The sequence below is a fragment of the Pan troglodytes genome, chromosome X (genome assembly GCF_028858775.2).
Source record: "Pan troglodytes isolate AG18354 chromosome X, NHGRI_mPanTro3-v2.0_pri, whole genome shotgun sequence".
NCBI classification, from domain to species: domain Eukaryota; kingdom Metazoa; phylum Chordata; class Mammalia; order Primates; family Hominidae; genus Pan; species Pan troglodytes.
Window position 1 is genome coordinate 38,223,092 of NC_072421.2, and position 22,613 is coordinate 38,245,704.

General features: G+C 38.0%; 1 protein-coding gene across 2 annotated transcripts in view; it reads left to right on the forward strand.

Annotated features, from left to right (window-relative positions):
- CYBB (cytochrome b-245 beta chain) overlaps window positions 1-22,153 on the forward strand; it is a 37,152-nt gene extending 14,999 nt beyond the window's left edge. The window contains exons 6-14 of one of the 2 annotated variants that reach the window (XM_009438932.2): window positions 1,114-1,304; window positions 4,126-4,255; window positions 6,435-6,527; window positions 9,057-9,310; window positions 10,194-10,356; window positions 11,575-11,721; window positions 14,746-14,870; window positions 15,970-16,122; window positions 21,475-22,153. In XM_009438932.2, the coding sequence (XP_009437207.1) occupies window positions 1,114-1,304; window positions 4,126-4,255; window positions 6,435-6,527; window positions 9,057-9,310; window positions 10,194-10,356; window positions 11,575-11,721; window positions 14,746-14,870; window positions 15,970-16,096 (1,230 nt within the window). In that variant the 3' untranslated portion in view covers window positions 16,097-16,122; window positions 21,475-22,153. Of the gene's footprint in view, window positions 1-1,113; window positions 1,305-4,125; window positions 4,256-6,434; window positions 6,528-9,056; window positions 9,311-10,193; window positions 10,357-11,574; window positions 11,722-14,745; window positions 14,871-15,969; window positions 18,633-21,474 lie in introns of those variants that run through there. The other variant, XM_521002.7, reaches the window with a different exon arrangement.
- Window positions 22,154-22,613: the final 460 nt, after the last annotated feature.

A 22,613-nucleotide genomic window follows, 5' to 3' on the forward strand; every position in this document is an offset into this window, starting at 1 on the left:
AATATGCACTGAATTCTAAAAATGTTTTCTTGTGTTTAGAAAACATCCTTAGTTTTGGAAAAAATAATTATTATCCTCAGACTTACATGAGAAAAACTTGCCTGATATACTTAGGGAGGGAATTAAACAGCATCATAAAAAACAGATTTTTTCTACAATATATTGGGTAATTTTTCTTTTACATTATTCATTGTTTGCCCAATGATATATGAGGGTGGCAACATTAACATAACTAGGTAAATCTACACTATCATGCTCTATTCAGTTGTTCCTGGATCACTTTTACTGTATCTATGCTCTCCTACTCTTCTAAATGTTTTCATTTTCAATAACCTGTAACTGTTTCCTCCTCAGAGGACTGCCCTGGGGCTACTAAAGTCCCTTTGCTCACAGGCTCAGAGGTCTTGGAAGGTTGGTGGGGGGCGGCTGAATGGTTACCTGTTCCTGTGCAACCCTTAGCCAATAACTGGTGGATGCAGACTATGAAACCTGGCTTCCTTGCCTTGAGACAGGATAAACTCTAAGTTGTAACTTACCCTCCAGAGTTGCCTTGCAGGATCAGGCTGAAGCTATCCCCTGTGAGACTGCCTGATTTCACCCCCTTGCTTGACTTGTTTGTCTTTTCTATCCTATTCCCTACTCTCTTACCTGTTTCTCTTGGAGCACATGTTTTCTAAGTCACTTGCCCATGAAGTCTCATCTCAGGATCTGCTTCTGGGGAGCACAGCTGATGATGTTCAGCATTCCCAGAATATATTTGCAAACTAAGCACTGTGGCCCTTTCAAAATCAAAGGGAGAAAGAGCCTTCAGACACTTTTAGGACATCCTGTAGTTGATTGATTTCCTTTATTTTCTACCCCCTTAGAAATAACTAAGTACATCAGTTCACATTTCCTATGACATCTTAACCATGTAAGACATTTTAAAATTTAGAAACATCTATTTCAAATCTATATCTCTCTGTGAGGGATGATTAGGATTATTCAAAGAGGGGGTGAAAATATCTATTGTTCTATACATTGGACACTTTATAATAGTCCTTCATTTGAGAACCTATAATATTGTGCGTGCGCACGTGTGTGTGTGTGTGTGTGTGTGTTTATATTTTACAGAACCCTGAAGGAGGCCTGTACCTGGCTGTGACCCTGTTGGCAGGCATCACTGGAGTTGTCATCACGCTGTGCCTCATATTAATTATCACTTCCTCCACCAAAACCATCCGGAGGTCTTACTTTGAAGTCTTTTGGTACACACATCATCTCTTTGTGATCTTCTTCATTGGCCTTGCCATCCATGGAGCTGAGTGAGTGTTTAAATTCTGAAGTCAAGGATTTCATGTCCCTCAATTTCTAGGCAGGATGCTCCATTAGAGGCACAGTGACCTCCTTGCCTGTGTGTGGTTAGCCTGTCTGCTAAGGGAATGTGAGAGGATAGCAGAGGTCAGTTTGGTAGAAACCACTCAACATTGGCATTTTTGTTTCATGCACCCATGTAATTGCTATTCCTATTCATGGTGAAGTTATATATAGCAAGCTTGAAAAATACACCAAAGTCTGAGTATCTTTGCAAATGTGTAAAACATATTGAGAGCACTGGTAGGATCTGGAATATCTGCAATGATATCCTCTATGGTTTAATCACTAGTAAATTAAACAAACCTCCAAACTAGAAGAGTTAATGATTAATCATTTGAAGAGGTTTGTTATAGTTCAATAAGTTTTGATTTAAGCCCACAGTCATTTATTTGTTGTCTACCATGTATGAGGACCTATCTCATACATGGAAATACAAGCAGGAAAAATATGTGGTTGTTGCCTTCAAACATTCTAATATAATGAAAGTAGCAGCTAACTTCTATTAAGGGTCTGTGCTAAGGGTTTGACATGATATATTTCTTTTAACCCCCAAAATGTATAGATTTCTCACTATCACCATTTCTTGGGGATAGTAATTGTAGACAAGAAACCTGGAGCTAAAATGTTAAAATATGCAGCCTAAGCCACCTCTCTGGTAAGTGGCCCAGCTGAGATTGGAGCCAGGCAGTCTAAAGCAGGCTGTGATAAATGTTCTCTTAGAGACACACAGTTTCTGGCTATGTGGTTAGGAGAGTTTGCCTGATTGGAAATCCTCTTTCATACCAAGTTTCCTTTTGTGTGCAGTTTCATACCACCTGCACACAAAGGCAGGCCTGGGGAAGTTCCCTGGTGGGTATAGGGCTCCAGGAAATTAGGGTTGAAGGAAGTAGAAGCTCAAGACTCACTCTGCCCAGAGCCCAGTTGGTGGCCAAGACATGACTGTGAAAAAGGAGAAGGGTGGGGAAAGCTGCATTGGGCACTGCATTCTTAAACTACTTGCTGACTGTGACCCCTGATAAACTCTTTGTAAGCATGGAGAAATCAATGTAGACCAAGAATCTGATGACTCTCTTAAAGCACTCAAATATCTTTAAATGGGACTTAGTCATAATCCAGTGTTTCAGGTAATCCTAGAGAAGAGAAATAATTTCTTCCCCTCTCCAATTTAGTAATTCCACCACTTTCTGTTTGTATGGTTTCGCAGATACTCATCTTCCTTTGAAGCAGACAGAGGAGATATGTTTATCTCCTTCTCCACTTGAAGAGAATCTGCTCTTTACAGTGGTTAGGTGATTTCTCACAGTCTCATGGCTCCGTAGCAGCTGAATTGGGTTTAAAATGCAGGTTTCTGGACTCCTGGTCCTGGCATTGAGAAGAGAAGGAGAAAATCAGATTATTTTCCTATCATTTACTTCCCATGGGAACTTAGGCATTTTGAACTTTAATAGTTATTTTTTGGACTCTTACTTTGTGTCTGGCATTTTTTATACATCATGCAAATTGCTTATTATAATGAACCTTTAATGAGGTACTATTACATCTGTTTTACAGCTGAAGGAACTGAGGCTCAGAAGAAGTTAAATAATTTGCCTGAGTCCACCAAACTAATAAGGGGTAGAAATGAGATTTGAACCCAAGTCTGTCTGACACAAAACAGAATTGTTTTCACCAAAACATTCTGCTTTGAGTTACTAAATCATTCTGATTTACATTCTAATGTAAAATGGGGGTAATAATACTTGCCTCTCAGGCTTGTCATGAGGATTAACTGAGATAATTTGTGTAAAATGACTTTCCCCAAGCCTGGCACATGATAGGTGCTCAATACATGATAATTCTCTTCCCCAAGACCTAAGGATAGAAAGGAGTGGTTAATGAACTTGAATTAAAACATTCTCAGAATACACCAAATGACACAATAAAATTTAGGTCTCCAAAACAAACCTTTACAATGGGTTTTCTGTGTCTTTTCTTCTTATATATTCTGAAGATGCTCTCATTTATATTCCTTGAAGTCTACTCAACGTTGTGCCTTCATCTCTCTATCACCAATAATTGTCTTATGATTTGGTAGTTGCTCAACTAGCATTTATTGAATTGAAATGAATGGGCTCTGAGCAATTCAAGGTACACACTATTAGTGTTGATGTCTGTGAGAATGTTATAATCCCTATATAGTTAAGTATCTCAAACTGGTTTCAAAATTTGGTTTGATTTAGATAATTTCCAAACCCACAAATAAGGCACTTCTTGTAAGCTTCAGGGCTACTGTATATGACTGTCTCGGTTGTCTACTATAGTGGGTGCCTGGCCAAGGACAATAAAGTTAGCCCACACTTTGATGATTGTGCCCTTTGCTTATAGGACTATCTTCATAGGAAGGGTACCATTTTCTAATTTGCACAAAGGCACTGTAGGGGCCAGCAGTCACTCTGTTAGATTTGCAATGTTTCTGCTTTTGTTTGTTTGTAAATGAAAATGATACTTGAGACAGAAGTAGAAATTCTCCCTTAAGAGAATTTGATCCAACACTTACCCTCTATGATGTTACATGTAAATATCCCTTTGGTAATTGCACATATATTTTTTCTGTTGCTGAGTATTATGCATTTTCTTTCCTTTCATCTATTCAGAGGGAGCAATAAGGTATCGCTTTTAAGTGAAAAGTACAGGGCCTACATCAGAGCACTTAAAATATATGCAGAATCTTTTAATAAAACAATTTAATTTCCTATTACTAAATGATCTGGACTTACATTTTTCACCCAGACGAATTGTACGTGGGCAGACCGCAGAGAGTTTGGCTGTGCATAATATAACAGTTTGTGAACAAAAAATCTCAGAATGGGGAAAAATAAAGGAATGCCCAATCCCTCAGTTTGCTGGAAACCCTCCTATGGTATGTACAATTCATTGTTGTTATTACAGTTTCATTACTGACAATCTTTAACCTGTGTCTAAGAAACATGTACAGATGTTATACATGTATATAGATGTCCATTACGAATGTCATGGAACAGCTAAAACGTGTGTCTACTTTTCTCTGCTATACTTATTGGATAGAATTGTTTCTTGAAAACTAAGCTTTGCATTGTTCTGTTATTAACATCCTGATATAAAACTTGGGAAAATAGTGTTTTTAGAAGTGCTGTTTTGGTTCAAGAAGTTCCATCTCTTTTCTTCATGACGACGCCAGCTAATGATTTTTAGGGGGACACTTGGGATTCCATCTTGAGCTGAGTTGGATAGCTCAAATAAATCACTTATAAGGAGCAAAGGGCCTCTTCAGATACCAGCACATAATACTTTCTATACAGCTTTCAGATTTGAAAAGGAAATTGATGAGGTGGTACATAAGGCTACCTTTAGGCATTAGAAGTTTTCTGTTTATGAGGCATAAAGGAGGCTGGACGGCGAGGTTCATACCAACATCCAATGGCATCATGTGGTGGGCAGAAGTGTGGCAAGGGTGACCAAGGAAATACATGGTGAAATACTTTCTTCCTTCTATTGGGAGCTCTGAAGGGTTCCATTTTGTGTATTCTCATAACACTGCTCCATAAAGATGTGGGCCTTGTAATCTTCACATCATTTCCCCCATTGGCAGACGGTATACTTTGTTGGTTATTGTGCTAGCCACTGGTATAAAACTAGGCAAAAATCAACATTTGTGCAGGGCTTCTGAAGAGGATTATTTTTTTTTCCTTAGGCACAGTATAACATAAAGGCAAATTTTCCATTCCATTTTCTCCTTTCTTTTTTCCTACTGTCTTAGCATAGGAGCACTCTTACTCTAGACACAGCATCCTATCTGAAGACGTAGGATCTTTAAGCATCTTTTCCCATTAATGAAAGCAACCAGACATATCAGTGAATTGGCTCCACTACATGCAGACATCAATAGAAAGGATAAAAGGGGAACTGTATTGCCAATCCTCTTGTGGGCAGGGGAAGGCACATTTCCTCGATGACAGCTGGAGTCAGAGTACTAGTACCTTAGCAGAAACCTACCTCAAAGAATTTCTAGGTATACTAGCAGCAATATCCAAATCTGGCTCCATTCAGTGGGGCTCCATGGTAGCACTCAGGAAACAGATAGATGATTTGAGACTGTTTTAAATATCTATCCCATTAAAACAAAGGCCAACAACAGAACATTGTTTATATTTGGGGCAAATAAATATTCTTCAAGTTTGGCTGAAGATGGAGAGATTCAGGTGCTCTCAATTTCCAACAGTAAGTTTCCTATAAAAGTAATCTAGTAGAAAGATTATATGTGAGACTATCGGAAGCACTCTCTTATTTTTTCCCCCTTAGAATACATTCTGGAAAGTCATTTTTTAGATAATATTGCTGTCTAAAATTCTTTGCTAGTTTAGGTATTAAACTAGAAATCCAATTGTCTGAGTTTCAGGATGGATCTGTTTGACCTCAATGTTTTTATACGGCCAATAATGCTACAGAGTAATTCCAGTGTTCAGAAACACTGCATGTTCTGCATGTTCTGACCCAAGAGATACCTAAAGAAGTCTGAAAAGCTCTAGGTTTGTCTCCATTCAGCAAGGGCATTGCATACTCCCAGAATTTCTCAGAATATTGGAGAAACAGCCAAACTCTTGCATAAAATTTGTCATCTTGCAAATTTGTCACTGTGACTACATAACTAAGAGAAAGCAATCACAGTGTTGCATTAAAAATATTGTGTTGCTGAAATGTTATCCTTTAAAGAAATGTTAATTCTGAAACCAACCTTGCTTTGTTATAGGGTTACTGCAACTGTAGTTGCAACACTGAGAGGAAATCCCATTCTTGTGAGCAGTTCCTCTTGGGAAAGTTTTATCTTGTCAGTACAGTTCCCCAGTGTGACTAAGGAGAATGTTTACTTTTACTGGCTCAAAATTATCTTAGTTTCACATATTTTCATATATTCCATTGTAGAAGAAATTTATTTATCTAATGTCAAATATTTAAGCAAGCCTACAAAGATTAACTTGGCTTCTAAAATTTTTCTCCCTCTGAATATTTTGTTATCTATTACCACTTAATGTATCTCATTTTCATTTTTGCTCTGATTACAGACTTGGAAATGGATAGTGGGTCCCATGTTTCTGTATCTCTGTGAGAGGTTGGTGCGGTTTTGGCGATCTCAACAGAAGGTGGTCATCACCAAGGTACTGATTGGTTTAGTAATTACTAGTGGTCAGTGTCTAACTATATCATGGACAAGTCTTCCCAACTCCTCTATATCATTGATCAGATGTTACAGCAGAGAGAAGACCTACAATTTATTTCAATTTACTTAGCTCAATAATCAAATGTTTGAGCCTTTAACTGGGGAAACTACAAGTTACCATTTTTGATGTTAAAATGAAGCCAAGTTCTTTCTGGGCATCAATCTCCCCCACCCATTGTGTGTGTGTGTGTGTGTGTCTGTCTGTGTGTCTGGGTGTGTCTGTGTGTCTGTGTGTGTGTTTGTGGAGGGGAAGGTGACAGAGGCATTATTTGGTTAGTTAAGAGCAGAAAAGAAAAAGAGGTGAGTTCAAAGGGGCATAAATTGAGTCTTAAAATTTTCAGATGCCAAAAGAACCAGAGATCTAAGGGTAGGTCTCATTGAGGCTGAGCTAGTTTTTCAGGTTGTCTTTACCACCTTTTCTGTGCTGTGTATGTAATAATCTAATAGGAAAGTTGAAGTGCCCAAAATTTCAACAAGTTAGTAAATAAGCTGCCTCTCAAATTTGCTCTCCTAATTCCAAGTCTAGAGTGGCTTTTCCTGAACTCTAATCTGTTTCTCATCACAAAATAAATAAATATCCAACTAAATAAATGTAAATGGAACTCCTTGTTATAATTTCAGGAAACACTAGGAAAGTCTATCTTTATCAAATAAAATTTAATTCAATTCAACTCAGTTCAAAAAGTATTTGCCAAAACCCTACTGTGGGTTATTTTTGCAAAACACACAAATTCTTCCTGTCCTCCACCCTATCTTTCCTCATTTGCTGTCTATGGTGGGTCATAGTAAAGTTAGTTCAGCTGGCTTTGGAAGTCTTGAAATATAGGAAACCACAACAGTTCTCCTTTTGTGATATTTATATTGCATTATAAGAACAATCCCACAGATCAGCAAAAACAGTTGCTGCAAAATTTCCCTTACTAGACTAGAGATGACTGAGTCAGACAAGTATTTTTCTTAAACATACTTTTAAGGAAAACTTGTTTTCCTTTGAAGAAAATAGATATTTGTTTTCTTCTCATATAAATAAATATGAGAAACAAGATGTTATCCAAAAGTATTCCAATGAGAATGCTGTCCACTTATTTAGTTACATCTCATTTGTGCCTATGATAGCAAAATTGTAATATGGTAAAAATTTTTTCCACAACACAAAATTGCAACATGGTAAACAATTTTCAACATAATTTTAATTTTCTGTTTTCAAAATGAAGCTTTACAACTCCTTATTTCAGAACAGAAGGGAAGTTGGTTATAGTTTTTATCATGTAAGATGCATTTAAATCACAAGTTCTGGAAACGTTTGACATTTTTTTAAAAAAGAATTTTTCACTCTTCCACAACTCCGTGTTCGAGAAAAGCCCAGCAATATCAGTTAACATTAGGAAGCTGCTATTTTATTTCTATTGATTTTTCTTTCCTTTGATGTCCCTTGGTTTGTCTTTAATTATACATATAAGGTTCTTCTAGAAGTCTTAGGAATCATCAAAGAAACAGTATATTACTTTCTGTATTGCTCTTCACTGTGTTCCATTTTTTAAAAAAATTATCCAGTCAATAGTTGATGGACATTTGGATTGTTTCCTGTTTTTTGCTATTATGAATAAAGCTGTTATAAACGTGTGTACGTAGACAGATGAGGATGGCAATGGGTGGGTAGAAAAGATGGTGTACTCCCCAGCTAGGGAGAAATGTAGAAATAACGCATGGAATCAGGCAGATTCAAGGTGTGATTCAGGACAAAGATAGACCAACTTAGTTAGTCTTGTTTTGGGGAATGTTGCTACATAACCAGTCAATGGGATCTCCTTCTTCTGGCCAGCTATTAGGTTGGTGCAAAAGTTATTGCGGTTTTTGCCATTAAAAATATGGCAAAACCGCAATAACTTTTGCACCAATCTAATACTAAGGCCCTCTCCCATCCTCTTGGGGGATAGGAAGGCTGAGCAGGAAACATCAGTTTTTGTAAATTTTTTAGCACTTTTTTGACTTCTGAGAGGAAAAAAAAATCACAATAGGCTGATTTCTTATGTTGGATTCCCTGGTAAAGACTGAGAAATAACTGCATGCAGAAGGTTTCTAAGGAATTCTATAAGAGATAAACCTGGAAAGGAAGTAAGAAAGGCAGGAATGGGGAGAGAGAAAAGCTGATCCTCTTTCTAGTTGTAACTGTGGCCTCAGCTGATACTACAGGGAGTGTGGAAATTGAGATGGCCCCTTGGAGTTAACCTAAGTTAAGGAAAAGGGACTAGGCCTTAGTATCCCTTAATCAGCCCATCATTAGTAATGGGCTACAACTGAGGGCAATTCCCTGTGACAGACACATCTGCTGGAGGAACTCCTGTGTTGTCCCTAAAGCAGAGATCTAAGTGGGCCAATTTAGCTCAGTTTTTTTTATCCATATGGACACTAAAAAGGCAAGTATTTAGGAAAAATGTCATTTCCAGACGTATGTTTTATTCTATAGGTGGTCACTCACCCTTTCAAAACCATCGAGCTACAGATGAAGAAGAAGGGGTTCAAAATGGAAGTGGGACAATACATTTTTGTCAAGTGCCCAAAGGTGTCCAAGCTGGAGTGGCACCCTTTTACACTGACATCCGCCCCTGAGGAAGACTTCTTTAGTATCCATATCCGCATCGTTGGCGACTGGACAGAGGGGCTGTTCAATGCTTGTGGCTGTGATAAGCAGGAGTTTCAAGATGCGTGGAAACTACCTAAGTGAGTAAAAAGTACATATTACCAACGTATATGAGTTCAGGAAAAATGGCACTAAATAGCTCCTCTTCCTCCATGTTTTACTAAGTCTCCAACAAAACACACAGGTTCTAAGAATATAGGTAGCTATTTCTGTGGTCACCGTTTCATATGTGTAGTTTGTTTATGCATATTTTCATAAATCTTATGTGAAATATGAAACCTTTGAATCAAATATTAGAAATAAATACTCCCAAATTCCTTTAAATATGTAAGGGTCAAGGCCAAGTTATATTAACTTTCCTAACAAATATAATTGTAGTGTATCAAAAATATTCTTAAATTTTCATTGGCATAATTTATTTGAGGTTAAATGCCATATATTAGCCCCTTTGCCTCCTTTTCCCTGCATGCCTAACATGCTATAAGGCACTTAGTAGATGCTAAAGAAAGGTTTGAGAGTTTGTTGAATAACTCAATGAATAGATAAATGAAAAGTGGAGACATTAAATCTACAAGATGTAATGATGCAGCAAATCCTCACTTCAGGGTGCACCGTATGCAAGAATTTCAAGAGTGGGATGTCCTGGCAAGACATAGGGTGTGTGTGGAGGGGGCGTTGTTGTGTGTGAAGAGGGGTGGGGAGATTAAAAAAAAAAAGAAAAAAAAAACTTGTTCTGAGTTACCGAATGTTTTTGGTTAGCCAAATATTTCTCTTTTTACTTCCAAACCCAACGTTGGCACTAAGTTTGGCTAATTGAAAGCTATTTCACAGAAGGAAGCACCCAATAGATACTTTATTCCAATTTGAATTAACATGTTGCACATCCCCAATAATTATGGGTGCCCCATCTCACTCTGAAGAGCAAGACATCTCTGTAACTATCTCTTCCCCATTTCCCTTCAGGATAGCGGTTGATGGGCCCTTTGGCACTGCCAGTGAAGATGTGTTCAGCTATGAGGTGGTGATGTTAGTGGGAGCAGGGATTGGGGTCACACCCTTCGCATCCATTCTCAAGTCAGTCTGGTACAAATATTGCAATAACGCCACCAATCTGAAGCTCAAAAAGGTAAGTCCTTTCATTTATCGGAGGGCCTTAGAGCAGTAACCATACTCTGCCATGTGAGGCCTGAGAGTGCTTTCAGGGCTAAGGTTGGCAGAGACCATGGGCAGTGAAGAAAAGCTTCCGGTGGTTCCAGAGAGAAAGGCTTTTCTTCAAAAGAATATTTGTTAAATCTAATGTGCTTCTAGATAAGTAGGCCTATTAGTGAAGGGAATATATTGTATTTGTATAGTGTTGCTGGAAATTCAGAAGAAAGAAAGTTGGGAAAGTATTCACAGCCCCAAATTAATAGCTGTAATTTTTGTATATTCTCTTCTAATATTTTCCATGTTTACATATTTTTAGAAGGTTGTAAATATTAAGTATGTATAATTTCATGTCCTGCTTTTAAAAAAACATTATAGAAAGTGTTTTTCAACATCTTCACAGGCTTTATAATGATGACTTTAAATGATCTCTTCATGTTCTATTGAGAGGATATTGAATAATTTTTCTTTCATCTTGTGTTAGATACTGAGATTGATTCAATTTCCAGCCGCGCCCCACCCCCTCCACTCACCCAATACTTTTTTTGCAAAGGGAGGAGAGGAGACCTGAAACTCTACTTATGAATATCTCCTCAGGATCAATTCACAGGAGATTTTTTGGTTACCTATAAATTTGGTTTTATTGTGTAATAAAGGGTATCCTAAATAAACCTCAGGCCATTCTAATAACTGTAAAGATAAACTCTAATAGGGACATTAAGCCTACCTTGACTTTTCATTCTCCCTGTACCTCTTTTCCATGTGGAGGAGATGTGCATAGAACCTTATTTTTCCCCTCGGAACTCATGAATGTCTGGCAGTAGCAGCCAGGGAAGAATTTCTGTGGCAATCCCTGCTAGTCTAGATTCCATCAGGCTTTCTGAGAAGAGGTTCGAAGGAAGCCAGAGATTCTGGGAGAGTAAGAGCAGACTCAGAGGGAAACTTGGTGGGCTAATAGTTTTTTCTTAAGCTGTGTATTTCTGAGGTCAAGTTACTTATTTACTGCCCTGCTAGAGTGAAGGCCAGAGCAGGTTCATGTAAACTACCCTGTGAAATGTCCAGAGCCTTCTGAAAATCTATGTTTCTAGGCATTCTGAGCATCAAGAAAAAGTTTAGGTGACAGAAAGTGGAATTCCACATGGTAATGCTGATAGGGCCTGCCAAATATAATCTGCTTCATGATCCACCCCATTTTCAGATCTACTTCTACTGGCTGTGCCGGGACACACATGCCTTCGAGTGGTTTGCAGATCTGCTGCAACTGCTGGAGAGCCAGATGCAGGAAAGGAACAATGCCGGCTTCCTCAGCTACAACATCTACCTCACTGGCTGGGATGAGTCTCAGGTAAGGACAAGACTCCAAGGCTCAGGTCCTTCCCATAGTGTACAGGGCTTACGAACTTCCCCTTGGTTATTGGTGTGTCTTGTGTACTATTTTTTCTAAGTATGTTTAGTGGATTTGGTGATCCAGTCCATTCACTCTCATTTAGTATCGCCACATTATATTTACACTGCTCAGATTAGAATCAAAGCCAAGGAGCCTGTGAGGGAATAAAAGCCATCACTTTGACATTATTAGAGCAGTTCTCCCACCAGGCACTCTGAAACCAGGTGATTGAGATGATGCACAGGGTTATTTTGGGGAAAATTTAGCTTTCTCTTTCTCTCTGTCTCTCTCTCTGTCTCTCTCTTTCTCTCTCTCTCTCTCTGTGTGTGTGTGTGTGTGTGTGTGTGTGTGTAAAACAGACACTCCCCAACTTAATAATGGTTCAACTTATGATTTTTCAACTTTACAATGAAGTGAAAGCAATATGCATTCAGTAGAAGCCATACTTCAGTACAAGCCATACTTCAGTACTGTATTCAATAAATTACATGTGGTCTTAAACCTTTTATTGTAAATAGGGTTCATGTTAGATGATTTTGTGCAATTGTAGGCTAATATAAGTGTTCTGAGCACATTTAAGGTAGTCTAGACTAAACTAACTATGATGTTTATTAAGTTAGATGTATTAAACCCATTTTAGACTTATGGTATTTTCAATTTAGTGATGGTTTTATCAGGATATAACACCATTGTAAGCTGAGGAGCATCTGTTTATATAACATACATAAGCATAAAAAGGATTCTGTATATATATTTTTAATATGTATATATGTATCATATATATTTATATGTACTATGTATATATGTATTTATAAAATCATTTAATTTATATGCTTTTGTATGTTTTATAATATACTCACTACATTTATAATTCTTATGCACATATATTGCCAGGTATTATTCTTATTTATCTATTCACATAGATTGTCTAATTTTATCATCTCACCAACCCTATGAAGTAGCTCCTATTATCATCCACACTTTACAGATGAAAAAACTCAGACCAGGTTAGGTCATTTTCCTAAGAGTACCCAACAAGTAAGTGACAGAGACAGAATGTGCCACAGCCTGTCCTCTCAGCATCTTGCAGTAGTTCATGATTATCATTTATAAATAAATTACTATATATCTAATGAAGGTGATATATATGCATGTATGTGTGTGTACAATGAGAGTGCTCTTTCAAAAATGTTTGGAGACCACTATAATAAAGTAGCCAATAGTTCTCAACTGGGACAATTTTGCTCTGCTCCCCCCCAAGACACACACCAGAGACAGTTGGCAATGTAAATATCCTACAATTAAAAAGACAGCCCCCCACAACAAAGAATTATACAGTCCCAAATATCAACAGTGCTGAAATTGACAAACCCTGAAACAAGTTAATGATTCCTGGAGTGGTAACATCTTTGTAAATAAGCAAACATTAATGACTTGGCCTGGAAGCAGCATAAGCTATCACCATGAGTGAGGAGCTAAGGCAAGAGTCTCTGCATATTTCTGTCCAGTGTCTCAGCTGGTGTCTGAGTCCATTTGTGCTGCTATAACAAAACACCCGAGACTGGGTAGTTTGTAAAGAACAGAAATTTATTTTCTCAAAGTTCTGGAGGCTGGCAAGTCCAAGATCAAGACACCAACAAGTTTGGTTGTCTGGCAAAGGCTACATCTTCTGGGTGGGAGAAATACTGTGTTTTCACATGGTGGAAAGAAAAAGGGAAGGCTCGTCAAATACTGTGTGATGACTCTTTTCCAAAGCCCTTAACTCATTCATAAGGGATGATCCTTCATGTCTTAATCACCTTTTTAAGGCTCCACTTCTTAATGCTATCACATAGGCAACATCTGAATTTTGGAGAGGATACATTCAAACTGTAGCAACTGGGTATACATAGACATTGACTCCACAACCCTGGGAATCTTCCATGTGCACCCTGTCACTGTGAAGACTGAATTCCCATTTGGGTTTCGACATATTGTTTATCACAGATTCTCCAAGTCTTAAAGGAATCTTGTAGCAAATATAGATTAGGGAAACATAACGATAAGAATTGTTGCTCCATAAAAAGTGGTTTCAAAATGCCACTTCTGCAATTTAAAAACAAAACAAAAATGCTTTGATAAAAATAAAACTCAGGAAAAAAATCTATAGTATATAAATTGCTTTACTGTTCTGTTATTTTAAAAGCCAGGCACAGGTTTTTTTTTTAAATCAGATATTTATTTGTATTGAAAAAGTAATTATTTTGCTTTGCAAAACTGATCTTTATAGAATTATTAAATTGGAGTGCCCACCTTTCTTAACCTCCTCTATGCCCATCATCCATCTAGTGAATTTCAAATCTGATTTGCTTTTTAAAAATAAATTTAATTAACCACTTTTATGAAAAATACCTGTTGCTCAAACTGAAGCCTCCTAGAATGGTAGCAGAAAAACAGCATGTGACTATATACACATACGTGCGTGCACACACACACATACACACGCACTAGCTTTAGGCTTGATTTGATGTCTTATGCTACCAAAGTATTGCTGCATTTTAGTCTAAAATTGTTACATCTCTTAGTAATTCTCCCAAAGGAGTGGAAGTATATTAGGGTGAAGAGAAAAAGTCAAACATAGAGCAGGGAGAAAAACAGTGAGACACTACTCATCCATCAATGCCTGACTCAAATAATGCGGCCCTAACCCTTCCCCTATTCTTCCACTTCAACTTCCTTCTTTGTTCTCATTAGGACGCTTGTGCCTCCTTCATGACACACATCATACCCTGTTCGACATATGGGATTATTTATATTTATACTTCGAAGTCTCCCTTTCTAGACTGTAAATTGCTTGAGAGAGATCCAGTTTATTTATCTTTGTTTACCTTTCAGCATCCAGCAGGCTGCCTTGGTTAGAATAGTTTGTGAAGGATGTAAATACATTGTATGTGCTTTTACAGCATGTCTCTTTTTTTTCTGAATTCATGTCCTTTCCTGTAGGCCAATCACTTTGCTGTGCACCATGATGAGGAGAAAGATGTGATCACAGGCCTGAAACAAAAGACTTTGTATGGACGGCCCAACTGGGATAATGAATTCAAGACAATTGCAAGTCAACACCCTAAGTAAGGAGTCTGTCACCAAGATGTTTTTGAGGCTTGCATCTGCCTAAAGCAGCAGCCCCTATACAAATCTAAACTTATATATTTTAGAAACTCAAATATGTATATTACTATATAAAGGTTGAATTCATGCCCAACAGAAGATTCCAGATATCTTCAACTTTAAGAAGGATATTTAAATTATACCAAATTACCTGGAGATTTATTAAAAACAAATATTTCCAGGTCCCCATCTCAGACTTTCTCAACCTGCCTGTCCCAAGTAGGGCCACAGCTTAGTTCTTTTCTTTAGTCACCTAAATTTCATTAGTGTATCTACTTCTTTTAAAGATTCAATATAATTTATACATATTGTTAAGGAGACACTGTCCCCACTTTCAGTTCTAAAAGCTTCTGGGTCTAAAATCTTAAGTTGACAGATGTCTCAAGGTGCTTTCTGCTCTCACTAAAACTTTAGTCATTATAAAACCTTGAGGGGGATCCCTTATCTTGCTAGAACACCTAAGAAACTCAAGAGATCACCATACGTGTACCCTTTAGACTATTGCTTTTTGCACTGTAAGGAGCATACAAAGTGCCTGGGGATCTCTTTAAAATGCAGATACCGATTTAGAAGATTTGGGGTAGGGCCAGGTAATCTGCATTTTTTAAAAAGCTGACGCCAAGGCTACTGATCAGAAACCACACTTTGAACAGGGATTTAGACTCTAAAATTTAGAGAAATGAAGCCACACCGAGTGGTTGGCATAGTTGGCTTGTTCCTAGTTTCAAGATGCCAGGGGGCACAGAGCCCTGAAGGAAAGTAGCCCACGGACTCATGAATTCACCACCATTTTCTCTGTGATAGAAGTTTCCAAAAACCTTGGTTGGATTTTACTTTTGCCAGGGAAGTCAACTACCTTTTGAACTATCCAGATGCTCACACAAACAGGCTGAACCACACTCCCTCTGAGCAATATGATCCCTTTGCTATTTGTGGAAAAGAAAAAGGAGCAGAGGGGACTCTGCCCTGGGGCCTCAAATTAATGGGAAATTCACCTACCTGCTTTGTAGACACCTCATCCCAAAGCTTGAAATTGTCTTTTTTTTTCTTTCCCAAAAGTACCAGAATAGGAGTTTTCCTCTGTGGACCTGAAGCCTTGGCTGAAACCCTGAGTAAACAAAGCATCTCCAACTCTGAGTCTGGCCCTCGGGGAGTGCATTTCATTTTCAACAAGGAAAACTTCTAACTTGTCTCTTCCATGAGGAAATAAATGTGGGTTGTGCTGCCAAATGCTCAAATAATGCTAATTGATAATATAAATACCCCCTGCTTAAAAATGGACAAAAAGAAACTATAATGTAATTGTTTTCCCTTAAAGGAATGTCAAAGATTGTTTGATAGTGATAAGTTACATTTATGTGGAGCTCTATGGTTTTGAGAGCATTTTTACAAACATTATTTCATTTTTTTCCTCTCAGTAACGTCAGTGGAAGTTAGGGAAAAGATTCTTGGACTCAATTTTAGAATCAAAGGGAAAGGATCAAAAGGTTCAGTAACTTCCCTAAGATTATGAAACTGTGACCAGATCTAGCCCATCTTACTCCAGGTTTGATACTCTTTCCACAATACTGAGCTGCCTCAGAATCCTCAAAATCAGTTTTTATATTCCCCAAAAGAAGAAGGAAACCAAGGAGTAGCTATATATTTCTACTTTGTGTCATTTTTGCCATCATTATTATCATACTGAAGGAAATTTTCCAGATCATTAGGACATAATATGTGTTGAGAGTGTCTCAACACTTAGTAGTGACAGTATTGACATCTGAGCATACTCCAGTTTACTAATACAGCAGGGTAACTGGGTCAGATGTTCTTTCTACAAAAGAATATTGGATTGATTGGAGTTAATGTAATACTCATCATTTACCACTGTGCTTGGCAGAGAGCGGATACTCAAGTAAGTTTTGTTAAATGAATGAATGAAGTTAGAACCACACAATGCCAAGATAGAATTAATTTAAAGCCTTAAACAAAATTTATCTAAAGAAATAACTTCTATTACTGTTATAGACCAAAGGAATCTGATTCTCCCTAGGGTCAAGAACAGGCTAAGGATACTAACCAATAGGACGGCCGGAAGGGTTCTGCACATTCTTATTTGAAGCATGAAAAAAGAGGGTTGGAGGTGGAGAATTAACCTCCTGCCATGACTCTGGCTCATCTAGTCCTGCTCCTTGTGCTATAAAATAAATGCAGACTAATTTCCTGCCCAAAGTGGTCTTCTCCAGCTAGCCCTTATGAATATTGAACTTAGGAATTGTGACAAATATGTATCTGATATGGTCATTTGTTTTAAATAACACCCACCCCTTATTTTCCGTAAATACACACACAAAATGGATCGCATCTATGTGACTAATGGTTTATTTGTATTATATCATCATCATCATCCTAAAATTAACAACCCAGAAACAAAAATCTCTATACAGAGATCAAATTCACACTCAATAGTATGTTCTGAATATATGTTCAAGAGAGAGTCTCTAAATCACTGTTAGTGTGGCCAAGAGCAGGGTTTTCTTTTTTTTCTTAGAACTGCTCCCATTTCTGGGAACTAAAACCAGTTTTATTTGCCCCACCCCTTGGAGCCACAAATGTTTAGAACTCTTCAAATTTGGTAATGAGGAAGAAGGAGAAAGAGCTGGGGGAAGGGCAGAAGACTGGTTTAGGAGGAAAAGGAAATAAGGAGAAAAGAGAATGGGAGAGTGAGAGAAAATAAAAAAGGCAAAAGGGAGAGAGAGGGGAAGGGGCTTTCATATTGGTCATTCCCTGCCCCAGATTTCTTAAAGTTTTATATGTATAGAATATAATTGAAGGAGGTATACACATATTGATGTTGTTTTGATTATCTATGGTATTGAATCTTTTAAAATCTGGTCACAAATTTTGATGCTGAGGGGGATTATTCAGGGGACTAGGATGAACTAAATAAGAACTCAGTTGTTCTTTGTCATACTACTATTCCTTTGGTCTCCCAGAATCCTCAGGGCACTGAGGGTAGGTCTGACAAGTAAGGCCTGCTGTGTGAATATAGCCTTTCTGAAATGTACCAGGATGGTTTCTGCTTAGAGACACTTAGGTCCAGCCTGTTCACACTGCACCTCAGGTATCAATTCATCTATTCAACAGGTATTTATTGTGTTATTACTATGCGTCAGGCTCCGTTTATTGTTTCAATTCTTTACACCAAAGTATGAACTGGAGAGGGTACCTCAGTTATAAGGAGTCTGAGAATATTGGCCCTTTCTAACCTATGTGCATAATTAAAACCAGCTTCATTTGTTGCTCCGAGAATGTTTCTCCAAGGTTTTCTATCTTCAAAACCAACTAAGTTATGAAAGTAGAGAGATCTGCCCTGTGTTATCCAGTTATGAGATAAAAAATGAATATAAGAGTGCTTGTCATTATAAAAGCTTCCTTTTTTATTCTTCTCTCAAGCCACCAGCTGCCAGCCACCAGCAGCCAGCTGCCAGCCTAGCTTTTTTTTTTTTTTAGCACTTAGTATTTAGCATTTATTAACAGGTACTGTAAGAATGATGAAGCATTGTTTTTAATCTTAAGACTATGAAGGCTTTTCTTAGTTCTTCTGCTTTTGCAATTGTGTTTGTGAAATTTGAATACTTGCAGGCTTTGTATGTGAATAATTCTAGGGGGGGACCTGGGAGATAATTCCTAGGGGAATTCTTAAAACTGCGCTTAACTATTAAAATGAATGAGCTTTCTTTGTGTCTGTGTTACTGATCTTTGTATTAAAGGGTAAATTCAGCTAGTAACAATTTTCTCTACCCCTGTGGGGTTGAGACACTCTGTGTTTCTGTATATGATATGCCAAACACTTCATGGTTTATGGATTGGGAAGTGAAAGCTGAAGACTAAGTTCTGTGCTGAATACTGTTGATCCTCACAACACTAATATAAGGGACAGGGAGGGCAACTTAATGTCATAGACAGAATTTCAGAAACGAAGAAGCCCCAGTGTGACATCTTTGTTCCACGTCTACTGAACTTTCATGTTCTAACTTCACAATTGAGTATCATCAATTGTGGGCAATATGGACAATTGTGGGCAATTGTGAGCAATTGTGGGCATATATGCTCGTGCTTCTGTGATAGCCCTTGTTCTAAATGAGTCAACCGGTTACGATCTCCACTATTTAGGAAATGCATAGGGGTGTGGGCATGACATGTTCCTGTGGGAGTCAACAGGTGCTGCCATGGAGGGAAAGGACATTACCTAAAATAAATGGCAATAATAGAAATAGCCAACATTTGGTAAACACCTCCTACTATGCCAAACATTTTACATACACTTTATTTAATCCCTCAGCAACACTACAAGGTAGCCGTTTTATCCCAATTTTGTTGATAAGAAAACAGTCTGAACGAAGATGAATGAGAAGGAAAAGTTCACATAACTATTGGGTGACTATGTCAACATTCAATCCACATCTTTCTGGGGACGAACTCCATGTCCTTTATACTACACTAGCATATTACACTAGGTATAAAAAATTAAGGATATTTTCTTTCTCTCTCTCTCTCTCCTCTTTGTTTGAGACGGAGTTTTGCTCTTGTTGCCCAGGCTGGAGTGCAATGGCACGACCTCAGCTCACCGCAACCTCTGCCACCCGGGTTCAAGTGATTCTCCTGCCTCAGCCTCCTGAGTAGTTGGGATTACAGGCATGCGCTACCGCGCCTGGCTAATTTTGTATTTTTAGTAGAGACGGGGTTTCTCCATGTTGGTCAGGCTGGTCTCAAACTCCCAACCTCAGGTGATCCACCGGCCTCAGCCTCCCAAAGTGCTGCGATTACAGGCGTGAGTCACCGCACCCGGCCAAAAACTAAGGATATTTTCAAAGCAATTATGCTAGGTACAAATTATGTACCAAGAATAGCTGGGTAACAGTGGTAACATAAATCTCTAGTTTGTACCATTTAAGTAGCTTGGTATCTTAGTTTAGAAGCACTGGTTAATCTGATTCATGCTCATTTTTACTTTTAAATTATGATAAAATAGAACCTATCAAAAAATGGAATTATTTTGCTTGGAGAAAAGAAGGCTGTATGGTGACTCAATAATATTTATTAAGTCTACTTTTTCATTTATATTTATTTTATTTATAAACAGTTTCTGTCTTTCAGAGAATGGCCAGCTGTTGTCTATAGTTGTGTGTGTGTGTGTGTGTGTGTGTGTGTGTGTAATAAGATTGCATGAGGAAGGAGCTAAATTTCTCAACCGTAAATGCAGTTGGGCAAAAAACAAAGTGTTGACAGAGACTAGGAAATCTGACCACTAGAGATTTTTAAAACCTGGAAAAATGATCAACCAAGTGGCCTGAGATTCGTTTAAACTTGTAGCCTTTATTATCTTGTTGTAGTGGTTGGGGAATGAGGTAGTCTAAGTAATTGGATATTCCAGTTAATACTTATTGCTAATAGATTCATAATTTTCAAGGAAGTGGGATGCTATAAATTATAAGAAGAAACTAAATCCTGAAATACACTTCTTCTTGGATTTAAAAAATACTAGGAAAGGTTGTACATGAGCAGAGGCCACTGTGAGCTTATTTTCTAGATTTTACTCTGAAGAACTAATGACATGAAGACTGTGCCTATCTGACTTTTGAAAATAGCCCAAAGTATTTTCTTCCTACTTCATAGAGGACTGCTCCAAAGACAGCAAACTTGATTTATATAAGAAATAAAGTCCAAAAGATCTTCATAAATCTTAAAATTACATTCGATTATAAAGAAATCACCAAGTTTAGCATTATGTTAGATCCCTTGATTGCTAAATATCACTTCCTCTTTTCAGTGATAATAAAATCACTAACCTACTTATGCTCATAGAAAACACTAAACATCACTTTTTCTGATCAGATGAGGGCAAGTCAGGGCATAAGGAATGAAAACGCCTTTGTTATTTCCAAGAGATTCTAGGGCAATTCTTAGAAATCTTTATGTCGATTGATAAGAAAAAAAAATTATGCTACCTAAACATCTCTTGGGAATAGCAAATGTGCTTGCATTGGCTGAAAACCATCAGGGCACACTATTAACATGGGAGTTATTCCAGACCAAGCTATTGGAGATCAGCACAGCTATCTGATTATCCTGTTTTCCAGGTGGGGGCTCTGCATAACTCGCGGCTAAAATATCACACTCACATCTGCGTTATCAACTTCCTGCTGCATTCGTTACCCAGTGCTTATTCTGCTGGGACAAACATGCCTATGGCTTTACTGAGATCGAAGGCAACAGCAAGCTTGACCATGCCCAACTCACAAAGAAAGTCAGATGCAAAACAGCCTTTAAGAACATGAGTTTTTGCCCTTCCTTTATAGAAAATAATCACAAAACTTTCCTTTCCTTTTCTTTTGGTAAATATAAAAATGCATTTTGAGAAATTCGTTTCCTCTTTAAGATATTGTTTATCAAATGGTGAGAGGATGGGAATCGGGGGAAAATGTAAAACAAATGAATGGTAACCATATTAATAGAAAAAACAAGATAAGGAATATTATAATGAATAGTGTGTTTTTTATTGTTTTTTTTTTTAAACAGTAATGCTTGAATTGATTGCAAATTGGCTCAGATTTCCGACTTCTCCCTGGATCCACATCCTCTGCAGTGTGACTTTGTAATTCCTTCCATCATGAGGACTCCTTTTGCTCATCCCTTGAATCTGGGCTATTCTCGTAACATGAACTGACCAATAGAATGTGGCAAAAGTGACGTGTGAGTTCCAGAGTCTAGGTCTCAGGAAACCTAGTGTGCTTCTCTTCTCTCTTTTGCTTCTCTACCTTTTCCATACAGAATGCTCAGGCTAGCCCGCTCAAGGGTGCAACCTATGGGGCAGAGCAGAGTCAGCCTACTTAGTCCCAGCCCTAAGACCCCAGATATGTGAGAGAGAGCCCAAGACTAACAAAACTGCCCAGGGCATCCACAGATGACTGTAGATACATGTGTAAGTTCAGTTCACATCCTCAGAACCACCCAGATGTCCTGTAGATGCATGAGAAATGTTAAATGATTGTTGTTTTAAGCCACTAACTTCAGAGTAGTTTGTTATATAACAAAACCGCTGATGCAAATGGCATCAAAAATTGTTGAAAGAGAGAGGGGGGTTCAGGGTGAGAGCTGTAGGTGATTGTATCTGTGCTAATACCACATAGCCCTTTTTTGGGGATTGCCATGAATAATATATTAGCTTTGCTATGAGTAAAATACTATATCCTCTGAATTGTCATGAATTACGTGGAGTCATATTGGAAGTGTGAAAGTCCCTGGGCTCAGATAAAAGGTGTTGCCATCTGGAAAGTACAGGTAGTTTATTTCAATTCTGCTCCAATAACTAGCACGTCATTCCATTCATGTAGAAATAAGCTACCTGGCTATCTCACTATCTGAAATAGAAGTATGAACTGTGGGTAAGTGGGTGAGGACAATGTCTGAGCAACCAAAAAGGAGCTCAAATCCACAAACGGTACATTAAACAGTGGCGAAGTCAGTCAGAAATTCACTCAGAGTTGTTGTGTACTTGCCATAACCAGCTTAGTCATGTTGGTCCCAAAGTCATAGTTGATGAGAAGTAGCAAGTTAAGAGAGAAAGACTTCTAGAGATAGGTACATACACAATGATAACAAGTGACATCAGAGAACCTAAGGAAGGGCAAAGAAAGAAACACTGCAAAGCAGACTCA